The sequence below is a fragment of the Opisthocomus hoazin genome, chromosome 19, assembly GCF_030867145.1.
Source record: "Opisthocomus hoazin isolate bOpiHoa1 chromosome 19, bOpiHoa1.hap1, whole genome shotgun sequence".
Classification (NCBI taxonomy): Eukaryota; Metazoa; Chordata; class Aves; order Opisthocomiformes; family Opisthocomidae; genus Opisthocomus; species Opisthocomus hoazin.
In genome coordinates, this window is record NC_134432.1 from 12,078,523 (window position 1) to 12,101,869 (window position 23,347).

General features: G+C 58.5%; 1 protein-coding gene across 1 annotated transcript in view; it reads left to right on the forward strand.

Moving 5' to 3' along the window:
- The window catches only part of LOC142363609 (uncharacterized), a 125,117-nt gene that overhangs the window by 99,562 nt on the left and 2,208 nt on the right, over positions 1–23,347 (forward strand). Inside the window, exons 4-5 of the mRNA XM_075439327.1 lie at positions 10,496–10,764; positions 20,748–20,924. Of these exons, the coding sequence (XP_075295442.1) occupies positions 10,647–10,764; positions 20,748–20,924 (295 nt within the window). The 5' untranslated portion in view covers positions 10,496–10,646. The remainder of the gene's footprint in view (positions 1–10,495; positions 10,765–20,747; positions 20,925–23,347) is intronic.

Here is a 23,347-nt window from a genome sequence, read left to right on the forward strand (position 1 = left end):
CCAAGCTGCCGTCGAATCCTTTCCAACTCCCGCGTCCGAACCCGGAGAACTTTGCTCCATTTCATCTCGCACCGCCTGCCTCCCCCCGGCCCCAGGCTGCTCACAGTGCTTTGATCAGGAGAGCTGCCTGCACAGGGACCCCCCCCGGACCCCCGCGCTTTGCACGCCCAGGGCCCAGCAGTCAGCAGCCCCTCCAGCGCCTGGCATTGCCAGAAATGCCCCCCCCCTGCTTGATGGAGACCCCTGTCTGCCATCACCCCCCGGTTTGGGGAAGGCAGCTGCTTCAGCAAATTGGTTGCTGCAATGGTGCCTGATGCCAAGAGCTGGCGGGAGGAGGGCTCGTTGCTCGGTTATGGGGAGGTATCCCCCAAAATAGGAGAGGGTGAACATGCCCCAGGGGCTCTGTGAGGGGGTGGATTGGGCAGTGTGTTTGGAAAGGTCCCATCGGCGGCCCCGCACCTGGGAAAGCCACGTGGCACCGACAAGGGCTGCTCTGGAGCTGCTACGGGGGGTTCGTGGCACCAGCAGCAGCGTGGCCGGAGTCCCCGGCAAATCTGCTGGAGCAGGGGTATTGCCGGGAGAGGCTGGACCAGCTCCACGACACGTTTCTCCCCCCGACACCCCCTCATGGGCTCCCACGGATGCCCAGCAGCAAGAAGCACAGGAGCGAATGCAACCTCGCTGCTTCAGCCAGTCGTGCCCACCTCTCGGAGAGGGGAGCGAGCCATAGCGCACCTGGGAGCACCATGCTCAGGCTCTGGGGGGAAATCCAGAGTGCTGGCAAGGGGACGGGGATTTGGAGCCGCTTCGCAGGGGCTTTGTTTGGTTTGGTTTCAGTGCAGCCTATTTAACTCCAATGACTGGCAGAGGCTGGGGAGAATGGAGCTCTTTGTTAAAGGCTGAACAGCCCCAGGTCTTCAAGTCAACTTGTTCAAGGAGCTCTGAGAAGTTGAGATAGCCCAGGGTTGGGTGGATTTTGGGATGGGCAGAGTTCACATCTCTCATACCTCTAAAGGGAAGCATGAGAGTGAGGGTTCGTGCACCCAGATCCCAAAGAAAAGCCTAGCAGAAGCCCTGCGAAGCACCACCACCATCTGCCAAGTCTTTGTCTTTGCAGAGGAGGTGGAAGGGGGAACACCCAGTTTTCTGAAATCTCCATTACAGGTTGCTTATGAGCTGCAGCTCTTCAGAAAAAATACTTCTTTCTCTGGGTTTCCAGGAAGCAAAATGTTGCCCTCCGCTGTTTGCAGCGTAGCTGGAACAGAGAGCTCGCTGTGTCCAAGCCTGGCCGGCACTTTGCTCTGGTGTCACATCCCCGACGGTGGCCAGGGCCGGAGGGTTTGGAGAGGGACAACTCCTACCCAGCCCATAGATGCTGCAAAGACCTGTGAGAGGTCCGGTGGTCCTCCATTAGCCACCACTAACAAATGCCTCCCGCTCTCAGGGTGGCCTGCTCCCATGCTGGCACCTCGCTGCAGGGCTGAGACATGGTGATGGGCCATGGGTTTGCTTGAGTTGGGTTCGGGCTGAGATGGGTCTGCTGAAGAGCAGTCTCCTCACACCTCGTGTTTCACAAAATAACAACCCCCAGCAGCTCAGTTGTGCATCCTTAGTCCAAATTCCTCATTTTCCTTCTTTTCCTCTGTTTCTCCTTGGTGACTTAATGAGCTCTTCCTGGTAACTATCGAGCTACACTGGCAAACTTGTCCTCCAGCTCCTCCTTGCTGGAGATGCAACACAGATGGATCCATAATGCTGATTGCCTTTTGCAGACCTCCAACACCTAAGTGTTGGTGGTCTTAAGCTAGTAAATGGAGGGAGTGACTACTGTCTTCTGTAGGTGTGGAAACTGAGGCATAGGCTACTTATCCAGGTGAAAAGAAGTCAGATTTTGGGGCCAGGTGACATGGTTTCACTTGGAAACCTTTGTTTGCATTGGCTTCCTTGGCATCTCTCGAGATGCTGCCAAGAGGGAGGGGACCCTTTTCCTCTTCTTCTTGCCCAGAAGGGAGCAGGAGCCAGGACAGAGCTGAGGACACAGCCCCGTGGCCCATCCCCAACCCATCACCTCCCCGCTCGCACAAGAGGCAGCAGGCGGAAATAAAACACTATTCGGGTCTGGCAGAGCTGGGGAAGAGCGAGATGAGTCTTGGTGGGGAGACCAGCCTCACCTTTCATATTCTAATGCCTTGCCTTTGCCTGATTTGTGAGCTCTCGGGAGTCCTGCTGGGAATTCGCTCGAACGGAGGCACACGTCGCCGTCCCTCGGTAAATTACACAGAGATATAATGAAGGAGGAGAAATCAGTTACTCTGTGACTGCGGCTCCCCAGGGGACCTTAATTCAAATATTTGTGGAGCTGAGCAAGTGGGGCGTTGGGGAGCCGCCGAGTTGGAGTGTCTCTCGACAGGTTGCTCGCAGGTGGTTGGCGATGGGGAGGCAGAGCTCTGGGCTGCAAGCCCCTGTCCCCAAAGGGGCTTCGGGCTCATGACGGTGCTTTGGGTGGTGTTAGCCAAGATGAAGATGCTGGGGGAAGATGGAAGCATGGTCTGGCTGTGGTTGCCTGGCAAATGAAGGTGGGCTCCAACCTGCAACTGGTGGCTGTTGGGATGGGGCAGCTTTGTGTGCTCCTTTGCCAACAGCTTTGAGTAGTGTGGGGTGATGGGGACATCTGTCCACAGCCCGCAGCTGGGCTCTGCATCGCCCCAGCACTACCCTTCATCCCTTGGGGAGGGACAGGGACCTGGGAGGGGACAGCCTGGCCCTCCTGTGGTTTCCTTCAGTTGGAGAGGAGCAGGGTTTGCAAAGCCAGGCGAGCTCTCTGCTGCCCACGTGGCCACTGTTTTCAGTATGGAATACAGAAAGGGTTAAACACTGCAGGGCAGTGAGGCAGGGGTAAACCCCACACTGCTCAACTTAGAAATGAGAAAATAGATTTTCCTCCAGCTCCATCACCAGCCCACTCCCTCCCTGTGCCCTCAAGTCAGGCTTTCTGCCCTCTCTCCTCCCAGGGCATGCCAACACCACGGACCTGAGAAAACAAACGGCCCCCAATTTGCCCAGCCAGCAAGCTGCACCAGCAAACGGTGCGCAGCTGGGGGGTCACCCCTTTGCTGGGTGTGTGCAGGACCTGTTGGGTCCTGCTTCACCCTGATGGCCCTTGTCTTTTCTAAGGAGACAGTGGCCCCTTGGCTATGCCATGGTGCCCTTGCCCGCTTCAGCAGTGTCTGCTTTTGCCCGAGCATGGAGAGCTGGGGTTCATGGAGAGCTGGGGTGTGGGGTGAACTGGGGTGCGGGGTGCTCAGTCCCTGAGGAGAGGTGATGGGGTGGGGGCTGCAGGCAGTTGCATTCACCCAGTGCCATTCTGCACGGCTGTGCTCTTCTCACACGGGTCCCACACCATCACCTCAGCACTCAGAAGTGATGCTGTTGCCTGGAGTTACGCACGCGAACGTGAGCACACGCAGACGTGCCCCCCCTCCCTGCTCCCACTCCTTGCACGCCCGCTCATGCGTGCCCCAGCTCTCCCGCTCTCCAACGGGCAGCTCTGCTCGTGTGCCGGCATCACGCCCCGAGTGCGCGACGCTCACATATGCGCGCACACATGCTCCAAGCCTGCGTGCCGTTCGGCATCCCTAAGTTTTATCTCCGGATGCCGGAGCTGCCACGCACGGCAGGGGCAATGCAGCAGCCACCCACCCACCCGCACGCCAAGCCGTGCCACCTGCCAACGGCGAGCACGGGCACCTGCCCCACGCTGCGACCCCTTGCAAGCTCGGCACCTTCGGGGCTGCGTGCACACGCGGCCGCGTAGGGATCTGCAGCACACCAACTGTTGGGAAGGGAAGGGGAAAAAAATTCAGCGGAGAGAGGAGGGGGGGTGTGGAGAGAGAAAGAGAGAGAATGACAGACTGCAATCCCCCTTGAGTGCCTAGCCTCATGAATATTAATAAGGTGGTAATTAAAATGCAGGGACACAGCAGGACGGATGCAGGCGCTGCCTTCGGAGCGCTGGGAACGGGGGGAGCGCGTCTTTCCAGGCAGGTTTTGATTCCGTTCTCTGATGAAAAGAAGAAAACGGAGCCTTCAACTTTAATCAGTTTAGAGTTTTTTTGACACGACATATCTTTAATTGCTGATATTTCTGCTCTTCTCAAACCCGGCTCCACCGACTCCAGTCTAAGCGGAGATAACAAACCACGCTGAAGTGCCGTGGATTCGTGTTGTATTTACACCTCGACTTGTTTGCTACTTTCCTGGGGTTTCACCTCTTTGCCTGGGGTCGGAGGGCACAGCCCTGCTGCCGATTGCCTCTGCGGCCAGGCGCAGGGGCTGGAAATGCAGCCCCGAGTCTCTTTGTCTAAGCCCCCCACCCACCCACCCAACCTCCCTGGCAGGAGCCTTAGGGAAACTTGGTTTTTCTCGATGCTAAATCCCTCTTCTTGGCCATAGCTGTCTGGTGAGCTTGGAGCTGGACATGATGCCACCTGGCCTGGGTGGTGGGGAATGGAGGCTGGGGCTGTGGTTGGTGGCAAGGAAAAGGCTGGGTTGGGTTGAGTTGAGTCGGGTTGGATTGGGTCGAGTTGAGTTGGAGAGCAGGTCTCTTGAGAAGAGACTCTGTTTCCCCTCCCCAGAGGAGGTTTCTCCAGTGTAACAGTAGAGGTGGCTGTTGGGTTGTTATTATTAAGAAGGCTTAAGCCTCTTCCAATAACCAGAGTTTTGAGGTTGGCTGAGAGTCTTATAAAGGATGCACAGGGCAGGTTCTGAGGTCTGTGAGCAAAGTGAACCGAAGTGTTCGTCTTCCTTGGAGGAGACGGTTCCTCCAGTGGGTCTGGTCCATTGATGGAGAACCATATAGCTGGGAAAATGAATGGAGAGTGTTGGTTGGTGCCCAACGGGGAACGTCTTGGGTGTGCGAATTGGACCATGTCAACCCAGAACAGGGATTTAGAAGGTGGTTTCTGGCAAAATGGGAAAGAAAAAAAAGAAGAACCCACAAAATACCCCATACCAGTGCAAACAGTTGTTTTAGGTTTTTGGCTTGAAAGGTTTTTGTTATGTTTGGGAGTTGCCTAATTTTAACTAGATCTCTTCTTTTGCATTGAGGTCATTTTCTGAACTGAAAAAAATAGATTTGTTGGAATGAAAAAGGCAAAAAGATTCTTTCACAAAACGCCCAAATGCAACAATTCATCATGGGAGTGATGGAAGAAGATGGTTTGACATCTTCAAAGCCTTCTCCCCTGCCCAACATGTCTTTCTTTTTTTCATTTAAAAAAAATTTTTCAGCTTCACCCTGAGCTTCAGGATGATTCAGCCTTTTTGAATCTTCCACTTTTTGGTAAATCTACTATTCCTCCAAAACCAAGCAAACAAAATTCCCCCTCAGCTCTTAGAAAGGTAAGAAAGACCAAGTGAGTAGAGCACAGCACAAGTCCTCTTACAGCCCTACAGGTGTTGCCTCCATACCAGGCTTGGAGCTGCCCGTGGACAAACACCCCATGTTTTCTGGGTAATGGAGGCTCCTGGATCCACCTATGGATGGACAAGAAAGGTTTTGCTCCACCTTGGAGATATTGCTTTGCCCAGGGAGTGCCTGTGACATTTCAGGGCTTTGCTGTGATGTGGTTGTTTGCTCCTGCATCGTCCCGGGTCCAGAGAATGTCCCAGAAGGATCTCCTGGCCTTCAAGTTAAACTGTGCTCCTGCACTCTCATTTCTCCCTCCCAGGCTCTGGAGCTTTCCCTCCCCCGGCAGTGTGTCCTTGTGATTTGCTGACCTGCCTACATGGAGAGATGGAAAAGGAGAGCCGCAACACCTTGGAGCCCTTGAGATTTTGTTGCCCGGTGGGAAGCCCTTGTCTACCAGGGGGTGCAGTGAGTTGGGTGTCCTGGGCTCTGCCCTGTGGCAAGCTGATGTCTCCTTGTGGTGTTGCCGCATGGCAAGGAAGCAGCTGATCCAGCTTTGGGCTTTACTGGATTCAACTGCTGCATCCATCTCCTTGTTGCTATGTTTTTCCTCATCTGAGGCAAATAATTCCCCATGTGGAGGCGTGGCTGGTGACCCTGGGGCAAGGTAGGGCTTGGGAACTGAGCTGGACTCCTTGGGTGGAAGGGTGCTAACCCAGCTAAAGCCCTTTGCTGAACACTGACTTTTTGTGACACTTGTGTGAGCTGTTCCCCTGCAAAGAAGAGGGGGTGATACCTCCCACCCCCTCCCTAGGGCCATACCCCTTCTCCAAAGCTGCCCCATGCCCTGCAGCAGCACGAGGTGGCCCTGGGAACCCCTGGGACCTCGCTTGGACCCTGACCCCTTGCTGGAGAGAGTAAAATGGGTCCCCTTGCTCTGAGGGATCAGCGCAATGCCAGGTCCTCTGCACTCATGTCAGTGTGAGCTGAAGCCGGGGCTGATTTGGGGTGAACAGCCACAAAGCCAGTGAGTCCGTGTCCAGTCTTCCTCATTGGGGTCTTTGGGTTTTAATGGTTTGAATACATTTTGGGTTGGCCGGGGGGCTCTTTGCTCGGCCCCTCTTGCCTTTTAACAGACTGGATGCTATGGCTTGTGCATGGGGTTGGAGCTCTCCTCCCAAGCAGGCAGTTTTGCAGGACTGGCTGTTGAGTTGGCTTTCCTTGGCCATGCTGGAGCTATGCAAGGTGGAGATCTGCTGGAGTCGTCATCAGGCACCACAGCATGCAGAGGGGACAGGCAGGTGAGGGACAAGGAGATGGGAGCTGCAGGGGAGACAGCACCCATGGAAGGGGCCACCTTGGGACGAGCCGGCCTCAGCCGGGGGCAAAAACAAAGCAAAGCTGCTTTGGGTGTTTAGTGAGGAAAAAAATAATTTCTCCTCCTGTTCTTTTTTCTCCTCCTTCGTCCTGTCCTTTCTGCTTTTCTGCAGTGCTACAACAGCTGGTTTGAGGCAGGAGAAGGACAAGGTCTAGCCAGCGTCTGAGCCAACGTTTCGCCCCAAACCTCCCACTGCTGCCATCAAATCTGTGCTGAAGAAACCTTGGGAAATACCAGGTTTGCCACGCAGATGGGTGACCGGCCTGGGGCCTTGCGGTGGCAGGGACAGCCCCAGTGAAGCGGACAGCCCTGGGTGACTGCCGCAGGAAGGGTGGGAGTGCAAAACCCTACAGTGCATGGAGGGAGAAGGCATCGCTGTGCTGTTAACAGAGAATTTAGGTGGTGGTGGTGAAACGCAAGCAGGACTTGGCAACTTGTGTGGGGAGCAGAGGCTGGGCTGGGGCTCGGCCGTGAGAAGCGTGAGAGGGAGGGTACAGGATGGGCCCCGGGTACCGCTTCCTGGTGACACCCCTCCGGCAGTCCCCGTCACCCCCGAGTCACATCCTGCTTGTGCTGGCTCGTGTCTCATCCTGCTGCTTGCAGTTTCTCAATCCCTTTCGTTCCTGCCAGTGGTTCCTGGCTGCTGAGGTTGCTGCGGGGCCCACGGGGCCGGGGGGAGCTCCCAAGGCACCGGGGAATTTAGGATGGGGGAGCAAATGAGAGTGACCTTGCTTGCCTAGGCATGGTCAGAGCCTGGCCTCACTCCATCTCCTGCCTGTGTCCTGCCACCACTTGCTTCATCCCCTGACCATCGGCTGTGCGGGGCCACAGGGGCTCTGGCTGTGCGTCTCCTGGTGCACAGCGAGGGCTCGCAGGTCCCCCACGCACCCATCCTGCTGCCTCCAGCCCTGGCAGCCGGGGCAGAAAGCCGCAGTGGGAGCAAGCTGGGTGCTGATTCCCGTTGTCTCTCATGCCCCGGGTCCCTGCGCCGCAGTGGCAGTGGCTCTGCGGGGACGTTTGCGACAGCTGAGCTGGGGCTGCAGAAAGTGCTGCTCCTGCAGGGCTGTGTCAGTGAGGAGCCCAGCCTGACTCTGCAATCCCAGGCTGAACCGCGCTCAGGTCCTGCAGAGAAAACAAACACTGAGCTCCATCCTACCCTGTTTTACAGCACAACTGCCATTTAAGGGAGGATTTAGAGAGGAGTCATCTTCCTCTTTCAGATCCCTTCTTGCCAGCACAACCCCCCTCCCCTGCCGTATTCTGGACCCCGCTCTGTGGAGCATCCCAGCAGCTAAAGGGTCGTCCTCTGGCTGTACTTCCCCTGCGCTCTCTGGGTCTCTGCTTTGTGCCCGGTGCCCTTTCCTCCTCGCCAGCCCCATCTCCGGAGGGGCTGTGCTTACAGCTCGCTCGGCAGCAGGCTCCGGGAAAGGCAGCGTTCTCCTCCGGGACTGTTTGTGCCCTGGCACTGGAGCAGCCGGGCCGAGCCAGCCAGCGCAGGGGGTTCGTGGCAGCCGAGCCGGTGTCTCTTAGCTCTGCTCAGCGCTGGGGTGCTGGGCTTAGGATTTCTGGCCTTGAAGTCCTTCTGCAATGGGCAGGAGATTTCAAGGGGATCTTTGACAGAGCAGGGAGATGCTGCAGTACACCAGCGAGCTGAAGCCATGGGAGGGGGGAGATCAGCTCTTATCTCTGCCACAGACTTTCTGGGGTAACCTTGGTCAAGGCTTTGTGCTTTGCTTGTCCTGCTTTACTGCACAGCTACGGCTCCCGTTCCTTCTATGCTGCTAAATCTGCTTGTGCTCAGAGCCTGGCTGGCATGGGGGGAGAGCGGAGGGGGTCCGCACAAACGCTGGCTTTTTTAGCACCCGGGTTTAGGCTTGGAGGACGGGGGAGTTTTCTCCCCGTGTGGTTTTTACTCAGGCGTGACATTGCCTTTGCCTGCCGCTTCCTACCCACTGTGTTGAAGGAGAGGAAGGCTGCTGGCTCCTGCCAGAGCTGCACTGCAGCAGGGCTGAGCTGCAGCTCCCCAGACCTGGGGGTCTCCCCCCGCAGACACTGGGGCTGTGGGGCCGGAGCTGCTGGTCCCACTGTGACCCCCAAGCAGCGTTGCGTGGGACCCCAGCTCCCACCTTTGCCGGGCGCTGAGGCCTGTGATGAGCTGCAGGCTCGGGGTGTGGGTGCCCAGGGAGCATCCGTGGCCAGGTGAAGGGCTCCTGTGAGCCGAGCCACGGGGACCACCGCACTTGGGGTGCTGCGTCTCGCCTTGCCTGGCCCACGGGAAGGCAAGACACCTCCGAGGGAGTCCACAGGGGTTACTGCACCTGCGTGGGGCTCCGGGCTGGGACCCCTGCTCGCTATGGGGTGCTGGCACCCTGCATCCCTCCTCCTCCATCCCCCTCCGGCCAGCACCCAGGGGAGCGTGGCTGGAGGGACCCAGCCCCGGGCTCCCGGGTGATGGAGGAAGGGTCGCTCCTCTCCGGGGGAGGTCCGGGCTCTCCGCTCCTTCCCTCCAGGCCAGGCAATGGTTAAATTCCTTTCCAGCTGAGCTGGCAAGCAGAGCCCAAGCATATTAGTCAGATCCCTGTAGGGGGTGGGGAGGAGGAAGGAGAGAGCAGCGAGGAGGGGCCGGAGCACGGAGCCGAGAGCTGAGCTATTCTCCGGGGCGCGGGTGCAGGGAGGCAGGCGCAGCAGGAGTTGCTGCTTCCCAGAAACTTGATTATTTTTAACCCAGGAAGAAGAAAAAAGGAGGGGGGGGGGACAAAAAAAAAAAAAGAGGAAGGGGTAAATCTGGAGGAACTGGAAAACAGGCAGCTTGCAGATGGCTTCGTAGAGGGGAGGGAAGGCGGGCGAGGGTCGCGGCGTGGGGCAGGGATGCCAGGGCTGCCCCGTATGCCTCCCCACATGGCCCTGGCGCAGTGGTGGGGAGAGGGTGCAGAGTGGTGCCAGGCCCGGCTGGCCGTGCCACCGCGGCCGGAGAGTCCGGGCTGCCTAGCGCCTTCGCCGCCTCCGGCCTCTCCCGGCACATGGCGATGTGGGATGCGGCCGGTTTCCCTCCCGCCCTCCTGCTCACACACGTGCAGCGGCGGTTGTGGCTTCCCAGCTCCCCCCTCACCTCCCCTGCTTGGGACTGCGGCTGTTTCAGAGAGCTGGGGGGGGTGCAGGGTCTCGGAAGAGGGCTAATGGTGGGCACATGCTGGTGGCTTCAGGGGCTGCTGGTGGGACCCCACGTCTCCTCAGGGCGGGGTCTCACATGGACACCGTGGGGAGCTGGGGGTCCCCAAATTGCTCTGGAAATTGCCTGACTGCCCGAGGGAGGGACACTGGAGAGAAGGTAGAAGGCAAGGTCTGCCTTCTTCCATTGCCTTGCCACGCTGCAGTGGGAGCCCGGCGTCAGAGAACTGCAGAGAGGCCTTGGTGGCATTCCTGCTGCATTGCGTGGCTCGGGTCTGTGGTACAGGGTCCTGGGGTGGTAGTTTTGAAGCCCTGCAACTGGCAGATCTTCAGGGAGCCCCTTCCCCAGGCCTAAGAGTCCTATCACAGATCTGGGCTCCTTGAGGCCAAGTTCTGGTTCAGGGCAGGCTAGCCAGAAGTTCCCTGTGAACGTCAAACACTTTCTGGCCCAAGCTCACAAAGTGATGACTTTCTGCTGCTCATACCAGGTATTTATTTCATTGCAGCACCCACACTTGTTGGAAAATCATTTTACTCCACAGCAGAAGCATTACAAGCCCCAGATGCAGGGCTTTGCTGGAGCAACTGGGAGCTGGAGACCCCATTCCCGAGATGCAGAAGTGATGCTGGCTGCAGCGGCACGAGGGAGCTCTGCACCGCGGCGTTGGGAGCCAAGGGCACCGCTGCAAGGGGATGGTGATGGGAGACGTGAACAACGGGCAGAGCTGGCGCTTTCCTCCACTGACCTGCAGCGGGGAACCCCATGCTGCGAAACAGCATCCTCTCCATGGACATGCCACGGCCAGCCAAGGTAAACCAAGGGGACGAGTCCCGCCCCAGGCAGGTGATGCCATCCCAGTCCTTTGTGGGACTTCTGCTGTCATCTGCTCTGGTCTGCCACAGCAGCCAGATGCCGAATGGCACTGATACACAGCAACATCAATGCCATGTACCCAAGGGAGAAGTCCATTTAGCAGACATGACCAGACCTGGCCAGAAAATGGATCTTGTTCCCCAAAGGCAAAGAGAGGACAAGCACAAACAGCCCAACTGAGGTAGTGTTGGGTCGGGCACCTCTCAAACTGCGTCCCACGCTGGCAGAGCATGCCGACTCTTTGGGTTTTCTACAAAAAAACCCTTTCAACCCTGCTCTGAGGGGTCCAAGTGGGGCTCACCAGGGGTATTTGCCATGTTTTAAACCCCAGGGCTACGTCACCCCATCCCAGCCGAGCAAGCTGGAGTTGGGGAGCTTCCCTGTCACCAGCCTGGATCGCTAGTGAGGAAAATATGTCCAACCCACGTGGTATTCCCTCGTGCCTCCTTTCCAAGCATTAAAAGTGCTAATTAAACCTGAGCTGCGCTCCGGCATCTGGAGGGATTGGCTGCCTTTCCCACCAGACCGGCCGTGGTTCTCTGTGGGGACGGTCTCTGTGCTATCCAGCAGTGGAGAAGGTCTGTTTGCTGTGCTGCTCTTTACACCCAAATTTTGAAGATGGGTGGCAGAGCCCTAGAGCTGGGGATGCTCCGAAATGGGGGCTCATCTGCAGGGCATCCCCACAGACAGCAGGGCGGGATCATTGCCACCCCCAAAACCGTGGGCATGGTGGAGACAGGGGACACAAGATCTCCTCCTGACCTCTTCCCTTCGGAGGTATTCCAAGCTGGCTCTCACTGGAGAGCCGGGATGGGCATGGGGTGGGTGTTTCCAGCGGACGCCAGGAATTCCTGACTCTTGGCCAGTTCTGGGTGCTAATTCCCTCCTGGGAGACTTGACTGCATCCCAGACCTCCAAAGGCACAAAAGCCCCTCAGAGGGCAAAGGGCCCAAGAGGAGAGTGGGTAACTCCTCTGATGGTGGTGGGGAGACTGGATGGAGGAGAGGAGGGATGATTTTTATTCCCGTGATTCTGCACGAGTGACCTCCCATCATTTCCTTAAACCCAAGGGAGCTAAAGAGCTGCGTGAGCAGCATGCATCGGGGTCCCTAAGCAGGGGGCAGGTGCCCAGCTCCGTGGTTCACGTCCCCACTGCTCAGGGGCAGTGTGCACATCCCCTGGGCTCCGCGGTGAGGCCGAGGTGTCCGTCTGACCGTCCGCCGTTGGCCCAGGGTGCAGCTCCGTGGGCATGCACAGCTGAACGCTGCCTGCTGGGGAAGCTGCCTCTCCGCCGAGCTACCTCCAACCTCCCCGGGGGGGCCTTTTCACCCCAACCCTTCACCCCTTGCCCTGAGCCCCATAACCTGGGCTTGCAGGGAGACCTGAGCCTGGTGACTGCACCCCAAAACCAGCCAAGGACCCCGACGCCAGGCTGGGAACCGCTCACACCCCGCGGCCACCTTGCTCCACAGCAAACTCTTTGCTCCCCCCACTGCCAGGGCACCTGGGGCTGGGGCTCACTGGGGCTGGGGGCGATGGAGGGCCCTCCAACGAGCCCCTTGTGCTGGAGGGAGACCAGCTCTCTGCCGGCAGGGTATTTTTTTTCTTCCTTGCTCTTTGTTAAGCTCCCTTTCAGCTGAAATGGCAATGCCTGGGTGTTCTGAGCTGACAATAATTGCTGCAGTCTAGACACTGTCTGGTATGAGGCACGGGGAATCAAAGAGGCCCCTTCTCTCACTGCGACTTTCACACATGCTCCCTCGCTCCGGCTCCTTCCTTCTCCCTCTCCCATGTTCCCTTGGTCTTTGCCGCCTTCTTTTTTTTTTTTCCTTGCTCCCCTCTATCTGCCTCTCGCCGAGATGGAGGAGAAGCGTCAGCATCTTCCCCCCCACGCTCTCCCTCTCTGCCGTCTGTTCCTCTCTCCCGCTCCCCCTCTCCCTCGCTCGCTCCTTCTCTCATCTGTCTCCTCTCTCCTTCCTCCACTCTTACCTTTATGCTATTCCCTTCCTCCCAAAGTTAGCAGAGAAGCAGTAGGGGGGGCTGGCAGTGCTGGGGATTTAACTCCTTCCTCGCCCTCTCGCAGGCTCTCCTCCCCATACCAGCCCCTCGCCAGGGGTCTGGGGTGCCCCAGCTGCTTTGGGGCGCTGGGCTCCTCTCTGCTGCCGAGCCCATGCTGGGGTTGTGGCATCAGTCCTGTGAGAGGTTGAGGAGACATCTGTGGGGGTTGGTCTGGGTCGGATGCAGCCTGCTTGGGGTGAAGGGGACAGATGCACCCTCCTTCCTGGTACCGGGAGCTGAGGGACCCGCCGTCATCCCAGGGCTCATCCTGGGTTGTCCCCGCCGGGGAACTCAGCGCAAGGTGGGAGGTTGATCTGGGGCTGCCCCGGCCATGTTCGCCGTGGTGCCATGGGCGGGAGGAGGATGGTTTGCTCTGCAGCGGGAATGCTTCTCCCAGCTCCCACGGAGATCACCTTTGCTTTCCCCTTGCCTTCCCCACACCACAGATGGCTCCCGGCCGCGAGGAACCCATCCTCAGGGACATAGCTCCTTCCAGCTCTGTAGCAAGCCTAAAGGAGATGGTTTTTCCAGCCATCCACCCACCCCAGACCCCAGTGGAGCCTGCCATGCCGCTGGAAGGGGAGAGTCATCCAAGCTCACACGTGTCTTGCAGCAACGCCACTGCCTTGGGCTGAGCTCAGCCACCCCGGCACTGCCCCGTACCCGCTGCGGGCTCTGGCTGGGCCATGTCCCGTTGGCACTTTGACAGGATGCCATGCGTCCAGTTCCAGTCATGCTCAGGAATTAGGCTCTTCTGCTGTCATCCTATTAACTGATCATTTCTAGCTCAACCCTGGACTTCTATTAACCTCTGATCCCTGTGCGAAAGACCCGCTTTCTGTGAAGCCCAACAAAGAATGCCAAGTTTTGTTAATGTGAGATCTCCTCACAGAGGATGGACCATAAATGCTTTTACAAGTGGGGAAACTGAGGCAAGAGGCAGTGAGCCCATTGGGCCAGTCTGCCGAGGCCAAAGCTGCTGCTGGGCCATGCTGTTCCCCTCTGTGGGACCCAAATTCGGGGCCAGGCCTTTGCAAGCTGGCAGAACCACTTGCTTGGCCGTCCATGGGCGCAGCAAGCAGCTCTCCCCACGACCTCCAGCATCTCGGTAGTGGCCGTGCTGCTTGCTTACCATGGAAAAGTCACATTAGGAAACTATGCGATGTATTTTTAACTGTCAACAGCTGGAAAGGAGGAAGAAAGCCAACCCCATGCACTCAGGCAAATCTCTGCTGTCCACAAGCAAGGGCTTGGTGAACTCAAGGTTTTTCAGTATGGTTGGGGACCTTGTTTGGGAAAAGGGCAGGAAACAATCTCATCCTCAAGACAAGCTGTGGCTCAAGGAAAGCAGTGAGTGTGGACGGAGGCCAGAGGACCCAGCAGCTCCCAGCGTGACACATTTGTCCCCAGAAGCCACCATGCTGTCCATATCTGCAGATGCTGAATGCTGTGGCCAGGTCTGATTCCCCAAAGAGCTGGGTGTCTTGGCTGTGCTTTGATGTTGGGATTCTTTGCATGCTCTGGCAATGGGGCTTGCGATGGAGGTTCTGCTCTGCACTGGAGGCACTTAACATGGGACATGTTTGCCCCCGCCGTCCCCAGTCCCAGGTTCCTGTGACGCTCCTGGGGCTGGGTTTGTTGGGGAGGTGGGTGCTGCCAGGCTGCACCACCACCCTCCTCCCAGCCAGCCCCCCAGCACCTTCCACTGTGTGCAGGGAGGGAGCTCAGCCGGGCTGCGGTGTGAGCAGGACGCAGCACCCGGGGTCTGATGAATCGCCTGCCACCTTCCCTGCCCGCATCCCAGGGCAGCGTCTGCCTCCCAGGCCTGAGATCCTGCTGGTGAGGGGTAGAAACGGCTGCTACTTCTGTTCCTCTCTGTGCCGTCCAGGTAGAAGTGCTCCTTCGTCACCAGTAACAGGTCTCTAACAGGGCTGAATCTGAATGGGGACCCTCCACGGGGTGGGGTCTCTTTGGGCAACAGTAGTAGGGCTTACCTGGGGTGTTTGGGCTGGTTTGCTGCCTCCAAGCAGCTGGATGGTTAGGGGAGCAAGTTTGCTGCCATCATTGGGGTTACTCCCCCATGGTTCTCCTTGGAGGACTTCCTCCCCCCACCATGGTCCCCAAGACCTATAAGAGAGCGAGACTCCACCCCCAGCCCTGTCCCAGGGGACACCCCCGTGGCGAGGCTCATGTGAGGAGCTGATTTTCCCTGGAACAGCTTTTGCGCTGGAAGCTGCCGGCAGCTGGTTCGTATATTCAGGGCTTTGCACACAGGCTGTAAAAACGAGCCACGGGACAGCCCGGCGGGGAGGGGGCTCGGCGGCGGGGGGCTCTGGCGAGCGCTCGGGGGGTGTAGGACCTGCTGATGCTCAGAGCTGCTGCTGTTTGCACCCCTTTGGGGGGTGGGATGCAAAGTCAGATGGAGTCTTCTTGGGCTGGGGGGGCTCTTGCCAGGCAGAGCATCGCTGGGCTTAGAAAGGGCTGGTAGTGGGAGACCGAGTGGGAGAGGAAACACAAGCACGGGGAAGGGAAACAACTTGCCGAAGGTCATCCCCAGGCCAGTGGCAGAACCAGGAATAAAATCCAGGTGTGCCAAGCTGGTCCTTGGGTTTTATTCATGCACGTGGTTGCATTAACACTGCTGTCCCCAGGCAGGGGCCATTAATGGTAGAAATAGTTTCCCGAAGCCACTGGTACCCCCTGGAGCCACACCGCAGGCTGTGGGGCTGGTTTGCGTCTTAGAGAAGGAGAGGTCTGGATATTTGGGGTCCCCTTTTCCCTCGGAGCATCTGCCAAGCCCTGCTGGGTGGATAGTGGATGCCTTTGGATGCTGGCTGATAAGGCCAAGGGTTAAAAACACTGCCTTTATTTGGAAGCTTATCTCCAAATCCTAATGAAAACAGACACAGAGGGAAGCCGGGAACAGTGGAGGGGGAGGATTCGCACCCCAGCACGGTGGGACCAGAGCTGGGCGATGCTGAGCGGGGGAACCTGGTGGGGTTTGGAGTCTGGCCGGCTCCAGCACCAGGGGAGGGTGAGATTTAAAAGCTTTGTGGCAAAACCAAGGAACCAGGGTCAGACCGTTGGGTCCCGTGCTCAGGGAGAGGGAGCGTGCGGGGGCTGCTGCAGTCCCCCAGCACCCCGAATTTGGGAATACTCCCTAGTTTGGTTTTTTTTTTTTAATTAGGGGCTTAGTGAGGAAGAGAAACCTTGAAACCAAGGAAACGAGGGAGACAGAAAGGAAAATGTTGGTTCCTGCAAGGCAGAGCGAGCTGGCTCCAGCACCCCGGGCTGAGGGTGGGTGCTGCCCTGACCCCTCCTCTGTGGCTGGGGTGCAAAAGGTTGACCGGGATGAGATGCAATAAAAAAATGAGAAGGTGAAGGGTCTTGTGCAGGAAGGGACGAAGGGCTTTGCCCTGGAGGGTACCGAGCTGCTCAGGAGGAGACTGCTTCGGTGCAAGAGGGATGATGGAGGAGGTGAGCAGAGGTTTTTAGAGGATGCTGTGGGGCAGAGAGCAGCCATGGTGGGCTTAGCAATCCTACAAGGATCTGGACTTCCCAGACACCAAAATAATATTCCCAGACCAAAAGTTATGGAGTGGCAGGGCTGGGAAAACTGGGGATGAGACATGTGCATGTGTGTGGATGTAGCCGTGGCTATGCCAAGCCCCATAAATCACAGTGGTGCGGACTGAAGCTCCATCGAAGGAAATTTTTCCTTGCCAGATTTGGAAATTTCCCCACAACAACCTCAGTCTTCCCCACCAAGCGGCAGAGACGTGGGATCCTGATCACGGCAAGCGCAAAACCCTACCGGGGAGCCCAGCTTCGTGAAAGGGGGGGTTCGCTGCCCTGCAGCCCACGGTGATGGGGGTGCATGGGGCAGAGCCCTGTTGTTGCCCACACTGGGGTCCCCTGGAGCAGTGCTGAGGGTCTGAGGGTGTGCACAGCCATCGTCCCACCCCTCGCTCTCATTCCCCACATCCATGGCCGGCCGGGCCCAGCTCTGCGATGCTGGGGAAGCGTAACTTGATATTTTCCTGCGCGTCCCCCAGAGGGTTTTTTCCATTACACAGGCAGAGCGGAGGGGAGCGGAGCTGCCTGCTCGCCCGTTCGCCCGTCTCCCCCGCCTGCAACCTCTGGCACCGCTTTTCCAGCGGCACATTGTGCAAATGTAACCTTTCAGCGAGCCGCTCCTACGGCAGGAAGCCGGGGGGCTCCGCTCCTGCCAGGAACGCAGCCGGCGCGGAGCTGGAAGGCAGCCCGTTAATCAGAGCCGGCTGACAGCGAAGCACACATCCTGGGCAACAGATTTCTGCTCCCTCTGCCTCGCTCTCTCAGCCTCGCCTTCCCGCTCCCGCTCGCTGCGTCTCGGCTGCGCGGTCTGCCTGCCATCCTGCCTGCTCCCCATCCTCCTCCTCCTCCTCCTCCTCCTCCTCCTCTTCCTCCCCATCCTCCTCTTCCTCTTCCTCATGCTCCCCAGGCACTCGCTTTCCCTCACTGCTCCAAGCAAGAGCTGCCCGTGCCACTTGGCCGGGGTCGCGGGGTTGGGACGGTGCGGAGGCGTTGGCCGAGGTGGTGGGCGGTGGTGCCAGCGTGGGTGGCGTTCCCCACGTGCCAAACACACACCCTCATGCCCAGGTAAAGTCCGGCGAGGGGTGAAAGACAGGTGAAGAAACCCCATCGTCGCCTTTCCCGGTGCAACAGGTGCCCTTCAGTGCCGGAGCACAGGGCAGCGCTGGTGTCGGGCACCTCCACGCCCTTGCTTTGGGCTTGCCGGGAGCGAAAGGCCACCAAAAATGGTCACATCCAGCTTGGTTCACAGAATCACAGAACGTTAGGGGTTGGAAGGGACATCTGTGGGTCTCTCCTGGCCATGCAAGACCAAGTGCTGAGGCTTTTTCTTCCCCAGCAAAGTCCCCTCGGAGGCATGAGGGGCCCCTCCAGCCTAGGACTGCCGCACAGTGCCGTGGCTTTGGGGGCAGGATTTGTCCCCCTCTTCATTGCAAGTGTGTGAAAATCAGCCGTCTGAGCCGTGTGGGGTTTCTGGGCTCACAGACACGGCCAAGCAGAGATGCAGAGGGCACTTTTGTCCCCTCCTGAGATGGAGTTGCTTTGCTGAGGATAAGGGGTTTGATTTCTGGAGTTGCTGAGCCTGCCAAGGGCTGGTCTGCGGGTGCGAGGGCTCTTCCAGCTGTGCTCAGGACTCGTCCCCAGCCTGGCCGTGAGACCAGCAATGCAAACCCCTGCATTTATTTTTCATGTCTGCTTTCTTCCCAGTTTCGAAGCAGTAAAGTGCTGCATTGTAGCATCTGTTTTTGTGGTATTTCCAGCCCAGCTGGAAGCAGGAGGAACTCAAAATTCAGAGATGGAAAAAAAATAATGGATCTGGTGAGATTTCATCTTCCTGCCAAACTCACCAAACCCAGGATGCCGGGAGAGCCCTGCTGCGGGCGCAGCATCCCGGGGCCTTACCTCTTTCTGCCTTTCGACTCTTTGCTCATCCCAAACCATCCTCTCATTCCCAAATTGCTTTCAGGACGCTGCACAAAGCCTGACCCTGCTGTTGGAGCCAGGGACGAGCAGATAATATAGTCACTGAATTTATTCCACCTTTTCCTCTGGTTGCGAATTGTCCGGGAGCAGATGGCGATTTTCTCAAGTGTATCCGTTATTCGAAGTCACTCACTGAGACAGCGATGGCTCAAACAAATCCCAGGCCCCCTGCAAAGCCATCATTTGGTCTTTCCATCTGCCCAGCCGCTGCCGTCGGCGTGGGCTCGGCTTCCGCCAGCACCCTGGAGGGAAGCGGGGAGGCAGGAGAGCCGGGGATGGGGTCAGCCCCGTCGCCTGCACCTTTCTCCCCGTTCATCTCTGCGCAGCGCCCGCAGAGTGCAAAGCTCTGGAGGCTCTCAGGAGCGGTCAGGATCCACAGCCCAGCTTGGCCGGGATTTTGGGGGTTCGGGGCTGCGCTGGCTGGCTCGCAAGGTGCCTTCCCATGCCAGCGACAGGGTGAGGCTAACTCACTGGGAGAGCGCCCAGTTGCAAACTGGGAAGCTGCTTCTTGTGAGAAGATGCCGGTGGCTGTTTCTCCTGTGCCTTCCTGCCCAGCTCAGGGAGAAATGGATGCCTTTAGGGTGGTGAAACACCAAAACAGCCCCGGGAGACCTCATGTATGCAGCAGTCCCTGGGGCACAGGCTGGTGTCGCAGCCGGGGCTGGAGGCACCGGGGGTTTGTTTGTGCAGGGATGTGCCCAGCTTTGGGCGATGAATGTGATGAGGGGACCTGCAAAAACAGCCCAGGGACGACCACAGGCGTCCAGAGCCCTCCCACTGTTGGTGGCACCTTACTGGGGAGCCTGGGCAAGTCTGTGAGGGATGGGCTTTGCCCAGCTGGCTTCTGCCAACCTCCAAGGGAACCTGCGTGCCCGCGGCCCTGCTGGCGGATTGGGAAGGGGTCAGGCGCTGGTTTTGATCCATCCGCAGGATAACACCCCCCACCAGCCAAATAAAAAACACCCCAGTGGAATTGTGAGAATGGAGAGAAATGGGGAGAAAGATGTCAGTTCCCAAGCTTGCCCTTAGCCCAGCAGTCGGTCCCCGGGGGCTGGGGCATCCTCGATTTCCACACCCAGAGAGGGGCTGAGCTGGGGGAAAGCTCCTGCAGTGATCTGCTCCCTCCTCCTGGCTGGACTGGCCTTTTTCCTTCCCCATCTTCTCTCTTTTTCCCTCCTGGAGACCCGCGAGGAAGGGGCCGGGCTGGCTGGAGGGGACCCAGTGCCCTCTCGAAGGGGACAACGGAACCCCGCTGTAACTGGAGCCGTGGGGGGCACTGGGGGGGCTTTGAAGGGTTCACAAAGAGTAAAACACTTTGAAATGCAGCTTCCTCTCCCCCTTCCACCTCCCCCCGGGCTAAACAAATACCCCCGGCCGGGAGATGCCTCCCCACCCCACTGGCTTTTGTTCCCAGGCCTTTGTCCAGGGCTGGGGAAGGGGCCAGGACCCCCCAGCCTCCCCGGGGACACCACGCTGACAGGGTCCTGCGCTGCCTGGGATTCTGAGAGGGAGCCAGGAGGTGGCAGCTGGCTGTGTCCCTCGCCGCAGGGCTTGGGGACACCCCATGAGCCACTTTGGTGGCCCTCGGTGGCCTCCAGCCACTGTCCCCCTTGCCCACCACCCCGCTGCCACTTTTTGCCTGTGCCTGGGAGCTACTCGTGGGACAGATCCTGCTCCACCGCGTCCCCTCCTGCACAGCCTGCGGGCTCTGCACATGGGCAGTGCCACCAGCCCATGGCCACCGCCGGGGACACCCCCAGATGCTGATCTACACCCAGCACCCATGGGAGCCCGCAGGCAGAGGGGCACCGGCCGCGTCCCCATCGCAGGCACCCCACAGAAAAGGCCCAAGCGAAAAGTTTGTGGGTTTTGCTGAGACCACCAGCCCTGGGAACCCACCTTTTCATTTACACCCCAAAAGCCACTTTAATTACACCCTGGGGAAGGATCGCTTCAGGGAGCTTCTTTCTGGGGCAAAAAGTTGGTGGGAAAAACCCCTCTGAGCAGTCAAACAACCCTGATGTGATCAAGGGACCCCAGGGCCAGCCTCAAGCCACCGGCCACGCTGGCAACACCCTTGCTCTGTGCAAAAGAAACGCACAAATTAACTCAAAGCAAAGGTGAGACTCAAAACGGACCCACTGGAAAACAAACCCTGACTTTGCCCGGAGCGAAGTGTTTCTCTGGTGACCACGCTTGGAGGAAAACAGGATTGTTTGAAATGTCCCTTGTTGTTCCTGCCTCGCACCGGGAATTACAACAAGAAAATAAATGCCCTTTTTTTGTTGTTGTTGAAACTGTGAAAGTGTCCCTAGGATGGATGGAAACCCTTTGCCCCAGCCTCACAGCTCCCTTCGTGTCCCCATCCCCGTGGAGCCGGGCAGCCGATGCCAGGGACCCGCAGAGCCTTTCCAGACAACAAAAGCTCTCCAGCTGCCTGATTTCCTGCTGCCTTATCTCCCTCCGTGATGGCCAGGTTATCGGTAGGTGCAAAAATCCGCAGGGCACCCTGATCCCAATGCCTGGGGGCCAGGAGCCCTGGCAGGGTGGGTGATGGCTGTGGCTGGGGGGGGCCAAGCTTTGCAAAGGGTGAAAGCAGGGGGCAGCCAGCACTCGGGGGTCCAATCCTTTGTGGGGCATAGCCCTTTTTGTCACACCGATGTGTTCATTGCATGCGAAACCTCTCCGGGGAGCAGCTTTGGAGCTGGGGCGAGCACCGAGACCTGCGGTTGCCTCCTCGTCACCTCCGCCGGCGGGACAGCCCTGGCGATGCTGAGCCCCGGCAGGGTGAGCGCAGGAGGCTGCGGGGCCGGCTGGCGGGGAGAGCAGCCCCGCAGCCGAGCGCCGCGCTTGTCACCCAGACAAGAGATCAATAACTAATTTCACTGCAGCAGCAGCGCCGGTTTTTTCCCAATAATTGTGAGCCGGCGGTGGAGAATGAGGCTCTCAGCACCGCTCCACACCAGCCTGCACCCGATCAATCGCCACACCACTGGGGCAGCAGGAAAACTCATTTTTCTCCTTTTCTTCCCTCTCTCCCGCCTCCTCTTGCTCCATCCCTCCTCCTCCTCCCAACATGGCGCTGGGCTGTGTCCCCATACTGGGTGGGATGTGGGTTCAGGCTTTCCCGAGCTGTCCCTACGGTGGTGGCGGCAATGGCTGAGCCTCCCGTGCTGCCTCAACAGCCCCCATCACCTCCTTTCAGAGAGAACCCATGCCAGCAGCTGAGATGAAGGCAGCAGAGGAGCAATTTTTCCTCTCCTTGGTGGTATCAGGGGCTCCCAAAGGTGCCCTGGCTACTGGGCTATGACTTTTGGTGGTCCATTGGTGCCTTTATGTGGTCTGAATGTGACCTTTATTTTTATAGCAGTGCAGAGGGAAATCTCTCGGTTTTCATGCCCTGAGCGGCTGGTCTGCTCTGGGGCATGAGCCCTGCTGAGGTTCTCCCATAACTGTCCTTTATCCTTTCTCCTTCTGTAACCCCGCGGTGCCTCAGTTTCCCCCATATGTATCTATAATAGATGGGGCTGAGAACATCCCCTCCTGCTCCCTCCCACACTGTTACGAGCCACCGTGGGCTCCGTGTCCAGGGCAGAAGCTGTGGCTGGGCCCCAGCTCACAGGGCAGCGCTTGGTTTTGGGGTTCCTAGGCTCATCTGCGGGGTTCCGTGACTCCTGCACTCACAAGGCAGCAGTGAGTGATGCTGCGCGCTCAGCATCTCCCCGGGATCGAGAGCTCCTCAGACAAGGGTGGAGGCTGGGGCACCTTTGGATCTCTCCAGTACCTCCGGTGAGTTTTGGATGAGGTGCTGCTCTTGGGCACTGCAGTGAGGAAGGCTCAGCAGTGGCTTTGTCGCCATGGCATCTTCCAAGCCTATCCAAGCACCATACACCTGGTGCAGATGGCAGCAGTGCAGCCCCTCGTCTTTTCTCCCGAATTTAAGACCCTGCTCTCTGGTTGCCCGAGAGCACCCCATGAATTAAACACCGCCTTCGCTGCGGAGCGCCAAGCGCTGCCTGCATAATTTCAAAGTTTTATGACTTGCCTTGAAGGCACTTATTGATTGGGGTCCTCTCCAGCTGATGGAGCTTTTAGTATGGCCTGGGCTGGCCAAGCAAGGCTGAAACCCCAGCCTGTCCAGTTTAGCTAAGCTGCGGCTTGAAATCATAGCATCATGGGCGCCAGGACACCTCTGCACCCGGGAGCAGGGTCTCCATGTGTGTGTCCACACCAGAGCTGCTTGCAATTTGAGATGCCTTCAGCTTCTCCGTCTCAGCCCGAGAGCTGGTTCCCCCCAGGCCATGCCACATCGCATGAAGGGTTTCACCCAGAGGATTTTCCTGGGAGAGTTTGGGGTGTGTTTAGGGAACGGGGTGGGGGCAGTTTGGGGGTTTCTGCCCTGCTGAGTCTCCAGGCGCCGCTCACCTTCGCCCTGGGCCGTGGGGATGCTCATGGGCTTTGGGGTTGATGTGCAACACCCACTGCTGGGTGCAGGCGACAGCTTCCCGTGAGCCACGCTGTGTTTGCACACACGTGTGTGCGCGCACGCACACACACACACACACACACACACGTTTTCTCCGGCAAGGAGACCAGAGGCTGCCTGCAGGCTTCACCCTGCGGTCTCCATGGTGGACAGGCTGTTGTCCGTCCCTTGGCTTGGCTGCAGAGAGGAGCTGGGAGCAGCCGGCATTGCCTTCGCTTCCAAGCTCTCCTTGCTGCTGCTGGAGGCTGTGGGGCTTCGAGGGCCACCAACCTGTCACCGTGCTGGGAGCTGGGTGCACCCCCTGCACCTCCTGATGCTGGCACCGGGGTCCCCCTCCCCGTGCTGCTGCCAGCACTGGGTGCCACGCGCAAGCAGGGGCTTTGCCCACCCCTCCCCTCACATAGCGCTGGGACGGGTGGC